We start from the raw sequence: 16,051 nt of genomic DNA on the forward strand, positions 1-16,051 counted from the left end.
ATCAGGTTGGAGGCTACCCAGATGGAATTTGAGGTGTTGCTTCTCCAATTTGAGAGTGGCTGCATTATGGCAGTAGAGGAGGCCATGGATTGACGTATCAGAATGGAAACGGGACGCGGGAGTTAAAATGGGTGGCTACTGGGAAAGTCCACCTTTTGTGGTGGACAGAGCTCAGGTGCTCAACGAAGTGGTCCTAAGTACGAGATGATTTTGATGGAACTTTATGAGTTCATTCAAAAACATCTCATATATTCTCTGATAACTTAGCCACCATGGGTAAGTGGCAAGTGAATCTAACTCTGTACAACCTTTACACAATCTGTAAGGTGCAGCCCAGAACCTTGGCAACATAGAACGTTCGGCCCACAATGTTGTGCCAACCCTTCAACCCTGCCTCCCATATAACCTCCCACTTTAAATTCCTTCATATACCTGTCTAGTAGTAGTAATACCCAGGACAAGGCAGTGGACTGGACAACACCTTCACTCTCTCCATCACCACATAGCTTCAGTAGGCAGAAGATGAGCTGAACACAAACCTTCAAGGCTTTTTTCACAGCATCTCCCAAAACCCTACCTCCTGCACCCAGAACAATACTCTAGGTAGCAGGTACAGGGGAACACTATCTTCGGCCTATCCTATAGATGGACAAGAAAGGTTTAGAGGGATATGAACCAAATCCACTCAAATGGGACTGTCGTGGATAGGCATCTCAGTTCTGAAAGAGGTGGATGAAGAGACTGTGGAGGTATTAATAATGATCTTTCAAGAATCAATTGAGTCTGGCATGGTTCCGGAGGTCTGGGGAAATTGCAAATATCACTCCACTTTTCAAGAAGGGAGAGAGGCAGAAGAAAGGTAATTACCTTGGTCTGACAGTGGCTAGAAAGATGTTGGCATCAATTGCTAAAGATGTGGTTTCAGGGAATTTAGGCACATGATAAAATAGGCCAAAGCCAGCATGGTTTCCTTAAGTGAAAATCTTGCATGACAAATCTGTTAGAATTCTTTGAAGAAATAACAAGCAGGATAGACAAAAGATAATCGGTGAGCATTGTATACTTGGACTTTCAAAAGGTCTTTGACAAGGTGATATACATGAGGATGCTTAAGAGCACATGGTATTACAGGGAAGATTCTAGCATGTATAAAGCAGTGGCTGATTGGCCGGAGGCAAAGAGCTGGAATAAAGGGAACCCTTTCCGGTTAGCTGCCAGTGACTAGTGACTTTCCACAGGGGTCTGTGTTGGGACAAAGTCTTCTTACATTATACGTCAATGATTTGGATGAAGGAATTGCCAAGCTTGCAGATAATACGATGATAGGTGGAAGACAGGTTGTGTTGAGGAAGCAGCAAGGCTCTGTTAGGACTTAAGACACACGGAGAATGGGCAAAGAAGTGGTAGATGGAAAACAGTGCTGGGAAGTGTATGGTCATGCAGCTTGGTAGAAGAAATAAAAGCATAGACTATTTTCTAAATGGAGAGGAATTTCAAAAATCTGAAGTGCAAAGGGTCTTGGGAATCCTCATGCAGGATTCCCTGAATGTTAATATGGAGGTTGAGTTGGTAGTGACAAAGGCAAATGCAATGTTAAGGATTATAAAGCACTAGTGAGGCCTCACTTGGAATACTGGAAGCCGTTTTAGACCCCTTCTCTAAAAAAGGATTTGCTTACATTGGAGAGGGTTCAAAGGAGGTTCATGAGAAAGAAACTGGGATTGAAAGGCTTGTCACATGAGAAGTGTTTGATGGCTCTGGGCCTGCACTCACTGGAATTCAGAAGAATGAGGGGGATCTCATTGAAACCTACTGAACGTTGAAAGGCTTCAACAGAATAGACTTGAAAAGAATGTCTTCTTTGGTGGGGGAGTCTAAGACCTGTGGGCACAGCCTCAGAAGAAAGGGATGTCCATTTAGAAAGGAGACGGAAGAATTTCTTTAGCCAAAGAGTGGTGAATCGGTGGATTTCATGGTGGCAGGCGATTATGGAGGCAAAGTCTTTGGGTATACTTAAGGCAGAGGTTGTCAAATTCTTGATTAGTCAGAGCATGAAGGGATGCAGGGAGAAGGTGGGAGATTGGGGCTGAGAGGGCAATGAATCAGTCATGTTGAAATGGTGGAGCAGACTCGATGGGCCAAATGGCCTAACTCTGCTCCTATACCTTATGGATGAGCTGGGCCAAGAGCTGTTTCCATGCTGTGTGAGTTTATGATTCTCTGATTTTAAAGTCATTTATCATCAAAGTATACATATGTCCCCATATACCAGCCTGAGATTCATTTTCGTACAGGCATTTACAGGAAAATAAAGGAATACAATATAATTTATGAAGAGCTATAAAGATTGACAAAGAAACAATGTGCAAAAAGAAGACAAATTGTGCAAATAAAATAATATATAATACTGAGGAGATCAGTTGTAGATTCAAGATGTGGAGTCCTTGAAAGAGACAGCTTATATTCCATCTGCGTAGCCTCCAACCTGATGGCCTGAGTATCGATTTCTCCTTCTGGCAAAAAAAAATCCCTCCCCCTCACTTCTTCTATTCTCCACTCTGGTCCCTCACCTCTTCTCAGCTGCCTATCACTTCTCCCGGGTCACCTCCTCCTTCCCTTTCTGCTATGGTCCACTCTCTTCTCCGAGCAGATTCCTTCCACTCCAGCCCTTTACCTTTCCCACCCACCAGGCTTTACCTATCACCTTCTAGTTATTCTCCTTCCCCTCTTCCCACCTTTTTATTCTGGCATCTTAGAAACCATAGAAAACTACAGGACAGAAACAGGCCTTTTGGCCCTTCTTGGCTGTGCCGAACCATTTTCTGCCTAGTCCCACTGACCTGCACACGGACCATATCCCTCCATACACCTCCCATCCATGTATCTGTCCAATTTATTCTTAAATGTTAAAAAAGAACCCGCATTTACCACCTCATCTGGCAGCTCATTCCATACTCCCACCACTCTCTGTGTGAAGAAGCCCCCCCTAATGTTCCCTTTAAACTTTTCCCCCTCCACCCTTAACCCATGTCTTCTGGTTTTTTTCTCCCTTGCCTCAGTGGAAAAAGCCTGCTTGCATTCACTCTGTCTATACCCATCATAATTTTATATACCTCTATCAAATCTCCCCTCATTCTTCTACACTCCAGGGAATAAAGTCCTAACCTATTCAACCTTTCTCTGTAACTGAGTTTCTCAAGTCCCGGCAACATCCTTGTAAACCTTCTCTGCACTCTTTCAACCTTAATTCCTTCCTGTAATTTGGTGACCAAAACTGCACACAATACTCCAAATTCAGCCTCACTAATGCCTTATACAACCTCATCATAACATTCCAGCTCTTATACTCAATACTTTGATTAATAAAGGCCAATGTACCAAAAGCTCTCTTTATGACCCTATCTACCTGTGACGCCACTTTTAGGGAATTTTGTATCTGTATTCCCAGATCCCTCTGTTCTACTGCACTCCTCAGTGCCTTACCATTTACCCTGTATGTTCTACCTTGGTTTGTCCTTCCAAAGTGCAATACCTCACACTTGTCTGTATTAAACTCCATCTGCCATTTTTCAGCCCATTTTTCCAGCTGGTCCAAATCCCTCTGCAAGCTTTGAAAACCTTCCTCACTGTCCACTACACCTCCAATCTTTGTATCATCAGCAAATTTGCTGATCCAATTTACCACATTATCATCCAGATCATTGATATAGATGACAAATAACAGTGGACCCAGCACTGATCCCTGTGGCACACCATTAGTCACAGGCCTCCCCTCTTATCCCTTCCTACCCAGTCCTGGAGAAGGGTCTCAGCCTGAAACGTTAATTGTTTATTCGTTTCCATAGGTGCTGTCTGACCTGCTGAGTTCCTCCACCATTGTGTGTGTGTTCCTTGGAAGTGAGTCTGTAGGTTGTGGAATTAGTTCTGAGCTGAGCTGAGTGAAGTTATCCACATGGTTTCAGGAGTCTGATGGTTGTCGGGTAGTAACAGATATATCAGCTGAGGGAAGGGCCAAGGTAAGGAGGAGTAGTAAATCTGTGAAATGCTCTGCCACAGACTACAATGGAGGCCAAGTCCGTGGGTGTATTTAAAGTGGGAGTTGATCGTTTCCTGATCGATCAGGGCATCAAAGGATATGGTGAGAGGTGTCTGGGGTTGAGGAGTTCCGGGATCAGCCATGATGGAATGGCAGAGCAGACTCGACGCCTTATGGTCTTATGGACATCTTTCCCTTTGTAGACAGGTCAAAGACCAGATGACAGAGGTTTGAAGTGATTGGTTGAAGGACTAGAGAAGAGATGAGATAAAGATTTTTCCCACTCCGATTATGGTGAGGTTCAGGAAGTCACCGATTTAAATGGAGAGAGAGACAGAAAATGTCATCATAATTAAGTGGTTCTTAGATGTTTAGTTGAAAGGGCAATTCCTAGACTCAACGCTGGAAGATGGTTTTCTGACCGTTGCAAATTTCAAGTCTTGAAAATATGTCACTAATCTACAATCGTGGAACCTCCTAACTACAAAGACTGCAGCTGTTCAAGAAGACAACTCACCAGCACCACCTCAAGGACGGTGAGACAGTGAGTGTTCTGCTTACTAGTAATGCCTGTGTGAAATTGGTAAATTGGTTTATTATCGTCACACATATCAAAGTACAGTGAAAAACTTGTCTTGCATACCATCCATACAGATCGATTCATTACAACGGTGCATTGAGGTGTACCAGGGAAAACAGTAACAGAATACAAAATGAGATGTTACAGTTACAGAGATTCCCAATAATGAATCAAAAAGCAGCACCCCGAGTTCATTATTTGAGGTAAGATTATTAGACAGGCTGTTTGAAAGAGGCGTCAATTTTGGATTGATGTCAAGAAATTTTTTAAAAAATTTACTCAGAGGGGGAAGTGTGTGGAAGGCAGATAGATTATGGACAATTAGGAGAATCTTAGATATCACATGAATGATAGAAAAAAATGGAGGGCTATGTGGGAGGGAAAGATTAGAGCAGGTTAAGAAGGCTTGTGGAATGCTTGCTTTCATTAGTCAAGGCATTGAGTTCAAACGTCCAAAGGTTATGTTGCAGTTTTATAAATCTCTGGTGAGGCCACATACAGTTCTGGTCACCCCACTATAGGAAGAATGTTGAAGCTTTGGAGAGGGTGCAGAAGAGGTTTACCAGGATGCTGCCTGGTTTAGAGGGCACGTGCTATCACGAGAGGCTGGATAAACTTGGGTTGTTTACTCTAGAGTGCTGGAGGCTGAGAGGAAATTTGATAGAGCTTTAGAAGATTATAGAGTAGTCAGGGAGTATCTGTTTCTCAGTGTTGAAAAGTCTAATACCAGAGGGCAGGCCTTGAAGGTGAGAGGGGGTAGGTTCAAAGAGGATAGAAATATAGAAAATAGGTGCAGGAGTAGGCCATTCGGCCCTTCGAGCCTGCACTGCCATTTATTATGATCATGGCTGATCATCCAACTCAGAACCCTGCCCCAGCCTTCCCTCCATACCCCCTGATCCCCATAGCCACAAGGGCCATATCTAACTCCCTCTTAAATATAGCCAATGAACTGGCCTCAACTGTTTCCTGTGGCAGGGGATTCCACAGATTCACCACTCTCTGTGTGAAGAAGTTTTTCCTAAAGATGTGAGGGTAATTTTTTTACTCAAGAGTGGAGGATGCCTGGAATGCATGATGGTAGAGGCAAGTACATTAGAGGGTTTTAAGAGACGTTTGGATAGGCACATGGATGTAAGGAAGATGGAGGGATATGGACATGGTGTAGGGAGGAGGGATTAATGTTTGGGTGTTTTTGATTTGCTTTTTAGCTGGTTTGGCACCACATCTTGTGCTGTATTCTACTCTGTTCTATATTGTAAAAGATTGGCAAAACATTGTGGGCCAAAGGACCTGTAGTGTGCTGTACTGTTCAAATATATAACGATAACAGCAGTAGGTAAGAGCCTTTGGGTAAAGGGGTGATCAGAACTGGGGGTGATTCCTTCTTAATTTCATGTAAAGAGTAAGAAGGCCCTCTATCTTTCATCCCACACAATTGGGTGGCACAATATTTACTCACTTTAATTCACCCAAAATCAAGGGAGAGGTTAAACATGAAATAGATATCCAAAATGAAAAAACGCACGCCAGGAAAAACTCCTCCAATGTATCAATGCGATTGAAGCTAGTCTGTGGGAACCACCGGCACCACAGCTTGTAGAATGGGTTGGGTGACTGAAGGAGTGGGGCACAAAGCCAATAAGAGAACCTGATACTGAAACGCCACAACAATGCGTAACGACCTACCTGCAGAGGTTAGGTGGGACCATGCCATAGACATCAATTCTGTCACACAGTTCAAGAGCAATGATCATGGTAAACCAGCCAGTACTCAACCATGAATTGGAGGTCTTCCTAAAATAAGAAATATATTTTTCCTGTATCAATACAGTGGCAAAAGTAGTTAAGGAAACATATTAAGGGATGGAAGAGAAAAAGGGGGTGAGCGCAGGGGAGTAGAGCTGAGGTAAAAGATTCAAAGTTCAAAGTAAATTTATTATCAAAGTATGGTTATGTCACCATATACTACATTGAGATTCATTTGCATGAAGGCATTTACAGGAAAATAAAGAAATACAATAGAATTTATGAAAAACTATATATAAATGATTTCAGGATTGAATGGCTTGTCATATGAAGAGCATTTGATGGCTCTGGGCCTGTATTCACTGGAATTAAAACCTATTGAATGGTGAAAGGCCTTGATAGAGAGGATGAGGAGAAGGTGTTTCCTATGATGGCAGAATCTAGGAACACAGCCTCAGAATAGTGGAGTGTCCTTTTAGAATCGAGATGAGGAGGGATTTCTTTAGCCAGAGTGGTGACTCTGTGGAATTTTTTGCGTCAAGCAGCCTTGGAGGCCAAGTCTTTATGTATATTTAAGGCAGAGGTTGATAGATTCTTAATTGGTCATCACATGAAGGGAGACAGGGAGAAGGCAGGACATTGGGGCTGAGGGGAAAATTGGATCAGCCATGATGAAATGATGAACCAAATGGCCCAATTCTGTTCCTGTATTTTATGGACTTATAAAGACTGATAAATGGCCAATGTGCAAAAGACGGCAAATTTTACAAATAAAAGAAAAAATATAATACAAAAAACCAAAAAATAATAAATAAGAGAATATGAGGTATGATTGGCCATCATTTTATTGGCTTCAGGGCGGTACAGAGGTGCACCTGGTGGAGCTGCTGCTTGGAACCAGGTGCTGTGTGTGGAGTTTGGATGTTCTCCTTGTAATTGACTGGATTTTCTCTCTGGGTGCTTCAGTAATCCACCCCTCCTCCACTCCCAGCTACCTTATCCCAAAGACGTGCAGATTGGTAGTTAATGGCCTTATCCACTTCCCTCCACAGATGCTGCCTGATGTACTGTTGGGCACAGCCAGCAAGTATGTTTTTGGGCCAATCAAAGTGAGTGCCTTCAGGGATGAAGTCAGGAAAGCTTACTTCATATGAAGATGAGTGGAGAAATGGACCATACTGTCCCATGGGCCTTCACTCAGTCTCATAGAACCAGCAGATTGTGGTGGAGCAGGAGGCACAGCGAGGGAGGTTATAGTAAGATACATGACACAGTGCTAGAGATGTTGGTGCTGATGCCCGACAGCTCTGGTGTCCTGAGTCCAATCCCGACTGCTGGTGCCATCTGTGTGGAGTACACACGCACGTTCCCCCTCTGACCACGTGGGTTCCCTCCCACTGCACCAGTTTCTGTCCACAGCTCGCAGACCGACTGGCAGATTCATTTGTTGCTGCAAATACAGTAGGTGCGGTCTGGTATTAGGAGAGCTGGGAAGAGTTTGATCCTATTCCCTTTTGACAGGCATGATGGGGTGTCACAGTAGGTCAGCGCAATGCTATTACTGATCGTCGTGTCCCGAAGTTTGAAGGTGAATTCCGGCACTGTCTGTAAGGAGTTTTTACATACTCCCTGTGAATTTATGGGTTTCCACTGGATGCTCCAGTTTATTCCCACAGTCCAAAGATGTACTGGTTAGGAGGTTAACTGGCCATTGTAAATTGTCTTGTGATTAGGCTAGTGTTAAATAGCCAGATTGCTGGGCAGTGCGGCTCGTTGGGCTGTTCTGCATTGTATCTCTAAACAAATTTCTTCAGCATCCTGTCAGTTTAGACATTAACCACTCACTAGATACAATAAAATTATGGTATACAGATATTGTATACAGAGTTGGACGATCCACACCAGGGGTGTGTGAAAGGAGCTGATTTTTAATCAGGGCAGCAATCGAGATTTCAAAAGCAGAGTTTCGCGGCAGTTTTTCTGATTTGAGGAGTGACCAATCAGCAAGGGGGATTCATTGGGGGGGGGGGAGCACAAGTAACATAGGTACAAGAGGTGTGACCATTCCTGTGAGTGCACCAGTCGTTAGAGTTACCAGGCTTAGGCGAGAACAGGCTCGGGTGGGGTAGATTATTTTGTAAATTACTCTGTGTTCTTATTCGTTCAGTCCTCATGTATTAGTACATAATTTAGACAGCATGGCTCCAGGGCAGTGTTTTGTACTGTGTGTGGGACGTGGGAAGTCAGGGAGACCTCCAGTCTCCCAGATAAGCAAATCTGCACCAGGTGTACCAAACTACAAACCCTGAGGGAATGGATTGAGGAACTGGAGCTGCAGCTCGATGACCTTCGGCTCATAGTGGAGAATGAGGAGATGACAGACAGGAGCTACAGGGAGGCAGGCATCCTTAGGCTGTAGGAGACAGGTAACTGGGTGACTCAGGAGAAGGAGGGGAAATGCACAGCCAGTGCGGAGTACACATGTGGCCGTTCCCCTCAATAAGTATACAACTTTAGATATTATTGAGGAGGAGAAGGAAAACTCTGATTTTAAACCTCCGATGCCTTGTGACCATATCCACCTCTGGGAAAGGCTTTGGGAGTAAACCCCGAGGAAAAAATCTGGTAGTTAGATATTATTTACGTTTTCACTCTGGCACCCTCTGCGACGACACTGGTGCCAAGCTGTATCGGGGTTTGCCCTTCCCTTGGACTACATCAGTGACGTGGAGAGGGGGAACCCACTGCACGGGCAACAGCTGGTTCTTCAAATCTTCCCGCCCAGGCTTGCGCCCTGGAGAGGACACAGTCCACCAGAGGTGCAAACCCATGATCTCCTGGGATCGACAGCTGTCTACAAAAAAATTAAGGAGGATGACCTACCAGTGGGAGCCACATTGACCTGGTCTCTGGTACTGAGTCTGGTGCTGTGGCTCAGAAGAGCAGAGAGGGGAAGAGGACTGCAATGTTGATAGGAGTTCTTTAGTCAGAGGAACAGAGAGGAAGTTCTGTGGGCATGATAAGATACACCCAGATAGTATGTTGCCTCCCTGGTGACCGGGTCAGGGATGTCTCAGATCTTGTCCATGGCATTCTCAAGGACGAGGGTGAGCAGCCTGAAGTCTTACTACATATTGGAACCAATGACACAGGTAGACAATGTGAGGCGGTCCTGATGAGAGATTTTAGGGAGCTAGGTAGAAAGCAGAGAAACAGGACCTCCAGGGTAGTAATTTCTAGATTGCTGCCTGTGCCAGGTGTCAGTGAAGGTAAGAATAAGATGACTTGGCAGGTGACTGCATGGCTGAGGAACTGGTGCAGGGGTTCAGATTTATGGATCACTGGGATTTCTTCTGGGAAAGGTATGACCTATACAAAAGGGATGGGTTACAACTGAAACCGAGGGGTCCAATATCCTTGTGGGCAGGTTGGCTAGAATTGTTTGGGTTGGTTTAAACTAATTTGTCAGGGGGATGGGAACTGGTGTGATAGTGCTGAAGATGAGGTAGTTGGGTTACAAACAGAAGCAATGTGAAGCGAGACTCCTAGCAAGGAGAGGCTGATGATAGGGCAAAATTGGAGACAACAGGATGAGTTGCAATGTAAAGCGCAGACAAAATTGAAAAAGGTGAATACAGGACTGAAGGTGTTATATTTGAATGCACGCAGTATATAGAATACAGTTGATGAATTTGTAGCACAGTTACATATTGGTAAATATGATGTACGCATCATTTAATCATGGCTGAGAGAAGATTATAGCTGGGAGCTTAATGTCCAAAGATAAACAATGTATCGAAAGGACAGGCAGGAGGGCATTCGAAAGAGGTGACATACGCTCAGAAGGTATTGAATCATTGTGGATAGAGCTGAGGAACTGCAAGGGTAAAAAGACCCTGATGGGTGTTATACAAAGACCCCAAAACAGTAGTAAGGATGTGGTATACAAGTTACTATGGGAGACAGGAAATGCATGCCAAAAGGCAATGTTACAATATTCATGGGGGATTTCAATAAGCAAGTAGATTGGGAAAAATCAGGCTCTAGTGTTGCCACATGATTGGCTGATTAGATATTAGGGCACCACGATAGCGTAGCAGTTTGCGCAACACTATTACGGCCGGGGGCATCTGAGTTTGGAGTTCAATTCTGGCTTGATTTTGTAAGGAGTCTCTGTACATCCTCCTCATGGAATATGTGGGTTTTCTCCGGCTCCTCCAGTTTCCTCCCACAGTTCAAAGACATACAGGTAGGTTAATTGGTCACCGTAAGTTGTTCCGTGATTAGGGTGAGAGTTAATTGAGGATTATCAGGAGTTGCTGGGACCATGTAGCTCAAAGGTCCAGCAGGACCTACCATACAATGTATTGTTCAATAAATAAATAAACAATATTTGCATTAACAAGCAGGCGTACCTAATAAAGAGGCCACTGACTGTACGTCTAAGGAACGAAGAATCATGTTCAGCAGGCTAATTGTTCAATTCCTTTAACTACATTTCAATGTTCTTTGCCAAATCATCCCCTGCCCTGGGGCTATAGTTTTTTTAGTACTGGTGACTGTAAAGAATGTCACTCAAGTGACCACCATACAAACTCCCCAGTGCAACGTTGAACATAAAACACAGGCAACTGTGTCAAATCCATATACGCCACATCCACTGTTCTGCCTTTATCAATCCGTTTGTCACTTCCTCGAAAAGAGGCACGGCCTGCCCCTCACAAAGCCATGCTGATTATCCCCAACATGATTACGCTTCTCCAAATGCTCCTGAATCCTGTCTCTAAGAATCTTCTCCAGTAGTTTGCCCATCATTGATGTACGACTCACTGGTCTATAATCCCAGGATTATCCCTATTGCTGAGTCAGAAGACAATGGACACTTAGAAGAGGGCATCTTTAGCTGACACCAATCCATTCCTCATCAATCACATATTTTCAGCGAGGAAAATGTTTAGCAGTCCTTGGAGCACTTTCCTTTTCCTCAACACTGTTCTTAGAGACGCATAAAAGCAAGAATCAGAGTTTACATCTAAAATAATCCTCTGGGAAGAATATACAGCACTCATTACCTTTTCTCCAACAGAACATTCATCACTGTAAACCTATGATCATCCGGCACTTTTGGTATGCGTCAGGTTGATGGGAACTGAGATGTGTTTTAATCAAATCAGGTAAACACCATCAGTTCCTACTCAAAACACTTTGCCTGAGGTAAAGGTTTCTCTGTTGTCATGGGAACATCACATCCCAGTGATTTACAACAAGAGCTGAGGGAGATGTTCCTCGCCTGTTCCTTGTTTATGCCCATAATGATGGTGTCATTTGAAATTGGTTCATGGCTCCCGATTCAATGCTCTATCACTCTCTTCCTTTCACGTATCCAATTAAGTGCTGGTGTGCGGCCGTGACGGATGACTTTGGGTGTGGAACTGTTTGTGGACTTCAGGAAGGGGAAGTCTCAGAGGAACTCTCCTGGGCCAAACACATCAAGCAGTCACGAAGAAGGTATGCCAACAGCGCAACTTCCTTCGGAGTTGGAGGGGATTCTATACATCACCAAAAACTCTGGAAAATTGCTTTAGGTGAACAGCTGAGAGCATTCTGTGATGTTGAAACACATCCTGGTACGGAGGCTCCAATGCAGAGGATTGCAAAAGGCTGCACAGGTTTGTAGTGTCATCCAGCCCTATCATCTAACCCTTCCCACCGATAAGGATAAGGATGTCTTCAAAAAGGTGGTGCCTCACTAAAGTGGGATCCATCATTTAGGACCCTCACCATCCATCTCTCTTCTCACTACTACCATCAGAGAGGAGGTACAGAACCCTAAACACCTACACTCAATGAATCAGGAGCAGCTTCTTCCCCTTTGCATTCAGATTTCTGAATGGTCCACGAATCCAGGAACACTACCCCATGGTCTTCTGTCCTCTCCTATCAGATTCCCACTTCTCCAGCCCTTTATCTCTTTCACTGATCAACTTTGCAGCTCTATACTTCACCCCTCCCCCTCTCCCGGTTTCACCTATCACCTGCCACCTTGTACTTCTTCTTCCACTCTCCCTATCTTCTTTATTGACTCCTCTCCCCCGTCCAGTCCCGATGAAGGGTCTCAGACAGAAACGTCGACTGTTCACTCTTTTCCATAGATGCTGCCTGGCCTGCGGAGTTCCTCCAGCATTTTGTGTGCGTTGCTCTGGATTTCAGCATCTGCAGATTTTCTCGTGTTTGTGACCTCAATTTCTGCAATATTTATTTATTGTAATTTATAGATTTTATGCCTTTGCACTGTACTGTCTTATGCCAGTGATAATACATCAGCTTCTGATGCTGACGGAAGAGTGAGTGGTGGACTGATCGTTTAAAAGGACTCTGTGAATGGAAGCTCCGTCTCGTGAGCTTTGTTTTCACTCCAAACTCTGGCACCTATGTTCACGTTCACACAACTTCCCCATTGCCCTCGACCGATAGACATGATGACCTACAAGGGGGGAGTCTAGGACCAGAGGGCACAGCCTCAGAATAGAAAGACATCTCTTTAGAACAAAATTATAGGTAAACAAAATTATGAGTCGTATAAATTCAAGCAGGATTTTTCCACTGAGGTTGCATGGGACTACAATCAGAGATCATGGGTTAAGGGTGAAAGGTTGAAAAGTTTAAGGGGAATATGAAGGGAAACTTCTTCACTCAGAGGGTTGTGAGAGTGTGGAATGAGCTGCCAGCACAAGTGGTGCATGTGAGCTCGATTTCAACGTTTAAGAGAAGTTTGGGGCTATGGTCCCAGTGCAGGTCGATGTGGGTGGGCAGTTTAAATGGTTTGGCATGGACTAGATGGGCTGAAGGGCCTATGTTCATGATGTACTACTATTCTATAACAGGGATGAAGAGGAATTTCTTTAGCCAGAGGGTGTTGAATCTCTGGAATTCATTGCCACCAGTGGAGGCCAAGTCATTGGGTATACTTAAAGCAGAGGATGACAGGGTCTTGATTAGGAAGAGTGTCAAAGGTTACGGGGAGAAGAGAATGAGGTTGAGAAAGATAATAAATCAGCCATGATGGAAAGGCAGAGCAGACTCGATGGGCCGAATGCCCTAATTCTGCTCCTATGTTTTATAGTCTTATGATCTACTAATTGGAAATATCTCAACATCTACACGGACATTCCATTAGATGGTTCAATAAGATTATCACCACTCATTCTTTTCAGCTCTGAAGAACCAAGATCCAGCTTCTCAGCCACTCACTTCAAGTCAGCCCAATCCACAGGATTCAAAGGTAATCAGTGGGTAAACAGTTGTGAATTCAGACAGAAGTTCTACAGCTCTTTAAACTCAGGTGATCAAAGTTCAGAGGCTCAGGAGCTTGAAGGGAAGACACAGGTAACAGAATCAGAATTGTTACAGCATAAATAGAGGCCATTTGGCCCACTGATCCTGTGCCAGCTCTTCAGAGAGTCATTCAGTCAGTGTGAGTGGTCTGACAAGTGTAACTCCAGAAATGGTTTAAGTGCAACAGCTAAGCTGGAGGCCTGGAATGGGAGAAAGGCAGATTTCGTTGCTGCATGCCTGTCACTGAGAATTGGAACAGTGCACAGTATAGCACAGGAAAAGGCCCTTCGGCCCACAATGTCTGTGTTGACCACAATGCCAAATGAGACTAAACCCTGCACATGATTTATATGGCCCTTTCTTTCATATTCATATACCTGTTAAATGTCACTTTTCTCTATCTGCATCAACTTCTGACAGCATGATCTAGGCACCTATCAGTCTTCTTGCAAAAAAAAACTCAACCCACACATCTCCCAAACTTTCCCCCTCATCTGAAACATCTACCCTGGGAAAGAGACTGACTATCTACACTAAATATGCCTCTCAGAACTTTATAAATTTCTATCATGTTTCCCCTTAGCCTTCCAACACTCCAGAGTAAACAACCCAAGTTTGTCCAACCTCTCTTTAAAGCTAATACTCTCTATACAGGTATCATCCTGGTAAACCTCCTCTGCATCCTCTTCAAAGCCTTCACATCCTCCTTGTAATGAGGTGACTTGAACGAAACACAGTACTCCAAAATGTGGCTGAACCAAAGCTGTTTTCAACAGGTGCCTTTATGTGGATACAGCAAATAAAATCAGAAAGGAAGGCATTCAGCCCTTATTTTCATGCTAGCGCTTCAGGACGAGATCCTGCTTTCCCGTTCCCATAAACATCCTTTCATTTGAACAGCACCTTGAAAAAGCAAAGTCATGTGCGTGGCCGGGATTCATGAGTTGGGGGTGAGAGGGGAGTGGGAAGAGGAACTGATTCTTTTAAAAGGAGTCCAAATTCAGCACTTGAGAGGAGAGTGAAAAGTGAGAGCCAGAAGAGAGATGTTGGGGGGGTGGGGAGGGTTGTGTCTGTGGAGAAGTTGTTCCCAGAGAGTCATGGAACTTGGTGAGAAGGGTATGAATGTGAAGCTACATAAAATGGGGGGGGGGAGGGGAACCAATGCCAAAAGAACTGATTAATGCTCAGGTTTTCTAAGGCATTGGTCAGTCTGCATTTGGAACATTGTGAAGTTTTGGGCTCTTATCTTAGAAAGAATATGCTGGCATTGGAGAGAGTCCAGAGAAGGTTCACAAAAACGACCCCTGGAATGAAAGGTTTAAAGTATGAGGCTCTGAATCAGTTTTCACTGGAGTTTAGAACAATGGGTGGGGTGGGGGTTCACTGAAACCTACCGAGTATCGAAAAGCCTTGACTGAATGGTCGTGGAGGGGACGCTTTCAGTACTGGGAGAGTCTAGGGCCAGAGGGGGCAGCCTCAGAATACAAGGGCGTCCCTTTAGAACAGAGATGAGGAGGAATTTCTTTAGCCAGAGGGTGGTGAATCTGTGGAATTCAGTGCCACAGATGGTAATGGAGGCCACGTCGCTGGGTATATTGAAAGCGTAGGGGTTGATAGTTTTTTTTTTGATCAGTAAGGTTAGGGGGAGAATGGGGTTGAGAGGGAGAATAAATCAGCCACGATCGAATGGCAGAGCAGACTTGATGGGATGAATGGCCTAACACTGCCCCTGTGCCAACTGGTCTAACTGAGGTCCCACCGAGAGGGGGAGAAGGTGGATGCAAACCCTGAAGTTGAGGTGTTGCTGTACTGGAAACTGGGGCGGGTTGGTGAGCGTGGGTGAGAAGGGACAAGGTGGGTGGGTGGGACGTCTTACCTGTCCTTGCCGGTCTCCCTCTCGAAGAGCTGGTCGAAATGCAGCATCTTCTGCCGGCTGATGGTGTGTAGCTTCAGGCGGGGCGCGATGCGGTGGATAAGCTGCAGCTGGTTGTACAGCCGCCCCTTGCCGTCCCTCCTCAGGCAGCTGCTGGGACCCCAGAAGATGAAGGCCGGCTCCCGGCTGGCATTGAGCAGCTGGCTGCCCTTCTGCAGCAGCCGCTGGATGCTGGAGTGGGCCACCACCCGCAGGCTGGTCCTGCGGCCCACGTCCTCCTGGTAGCCCAGGGTCGGCGCGTCGTTCATCCGGATGACACACTCCACCTGGTCGATCTCCGCCCCTCGCTTACTCCCAATGAGATGTCCAGAGCTGGTGACCAGAGCGCAGCTCTTACAGTGCACCTGAAGGGCCTGACACACCAGAGAGGGAAGATTAATGTAATTCTAATTAGAGATTTAACTGTGGCCTAAGATCA

The 16,051-nt window shown here is 45.0% G+C and overlaps 2 protein-coding genes across 6 annotated transcripts in view; one reads left to right on the forward strand and one right to left on the reverse strand.

The window, feature by feature from the left end:
* Positions 1 to 16,051, forward strand: part of pigk (phosphatidylinositol glycan anchor biosynthesis, class K) — a 214,530-nt gene that overhangs the window by 197,824 nt on the left and 655 nt on the right. Inside the window, exon 12 of the transcript XR_011887963.1 lies at positions 13,580 to 13,647. The gene's annotated coding sequence lies outside the window, so the exon portion shown is untranslated. The remainder of the gene's footprint in view (positions 1 to 13,579; positions 13,648 to 16,051) is intronic.
* Positions 1 to 16,051, reverse strand: part of st6galnac5a (ST6 (alpha-N-acetyl-neuraminyl-2,3-beta-galactosyl-1,3)-N-acetylgalactosaminide alpha-2,6-sialyltransferase 5a) — a 77,125-nt gene that overhangs the window by 6,852 nt on the left and 54,222 nt on the right. For 4 of the 5 annotated variants that reach the window (XM_072273350.1, XM_072273352.1, XM_072273349.1 and 1 more), the window contains 2 exons: positions 15,577 to 15,986; positions 6,306 to 6,413 (listed from right to left, as the gene is read on the reverse strand). In XM_072273350.1, the coding sequence (XP_072129451.1) occupies positions 6,306 to 6,413; positions 15,577 to 15,986 (518 nt within the window). The remainder of the gene's footprint in view (positions 1 to 6,305; positions 6,414 to 15,576; positions 15,987 to 16,051) is intronic. The other variant, XM_072273351.1, reaches the window with a different exon arrangement.

Source organism: Mobula birostris, chromosome 12 (assembly GCF_030028105.1).
Source record: "Mobula birostris isolate sMobBir1 chromosome 12, sMobBir1.hap1, whole genome shotgun sequence".
In the NCBI taxonomy this organism is placed as follows: Eukaryota; Metazoa; Chordata; class Chondrichthyes; order Myliobatiformes; family Myliobatidae; genus Mobula; species Mobula birostris.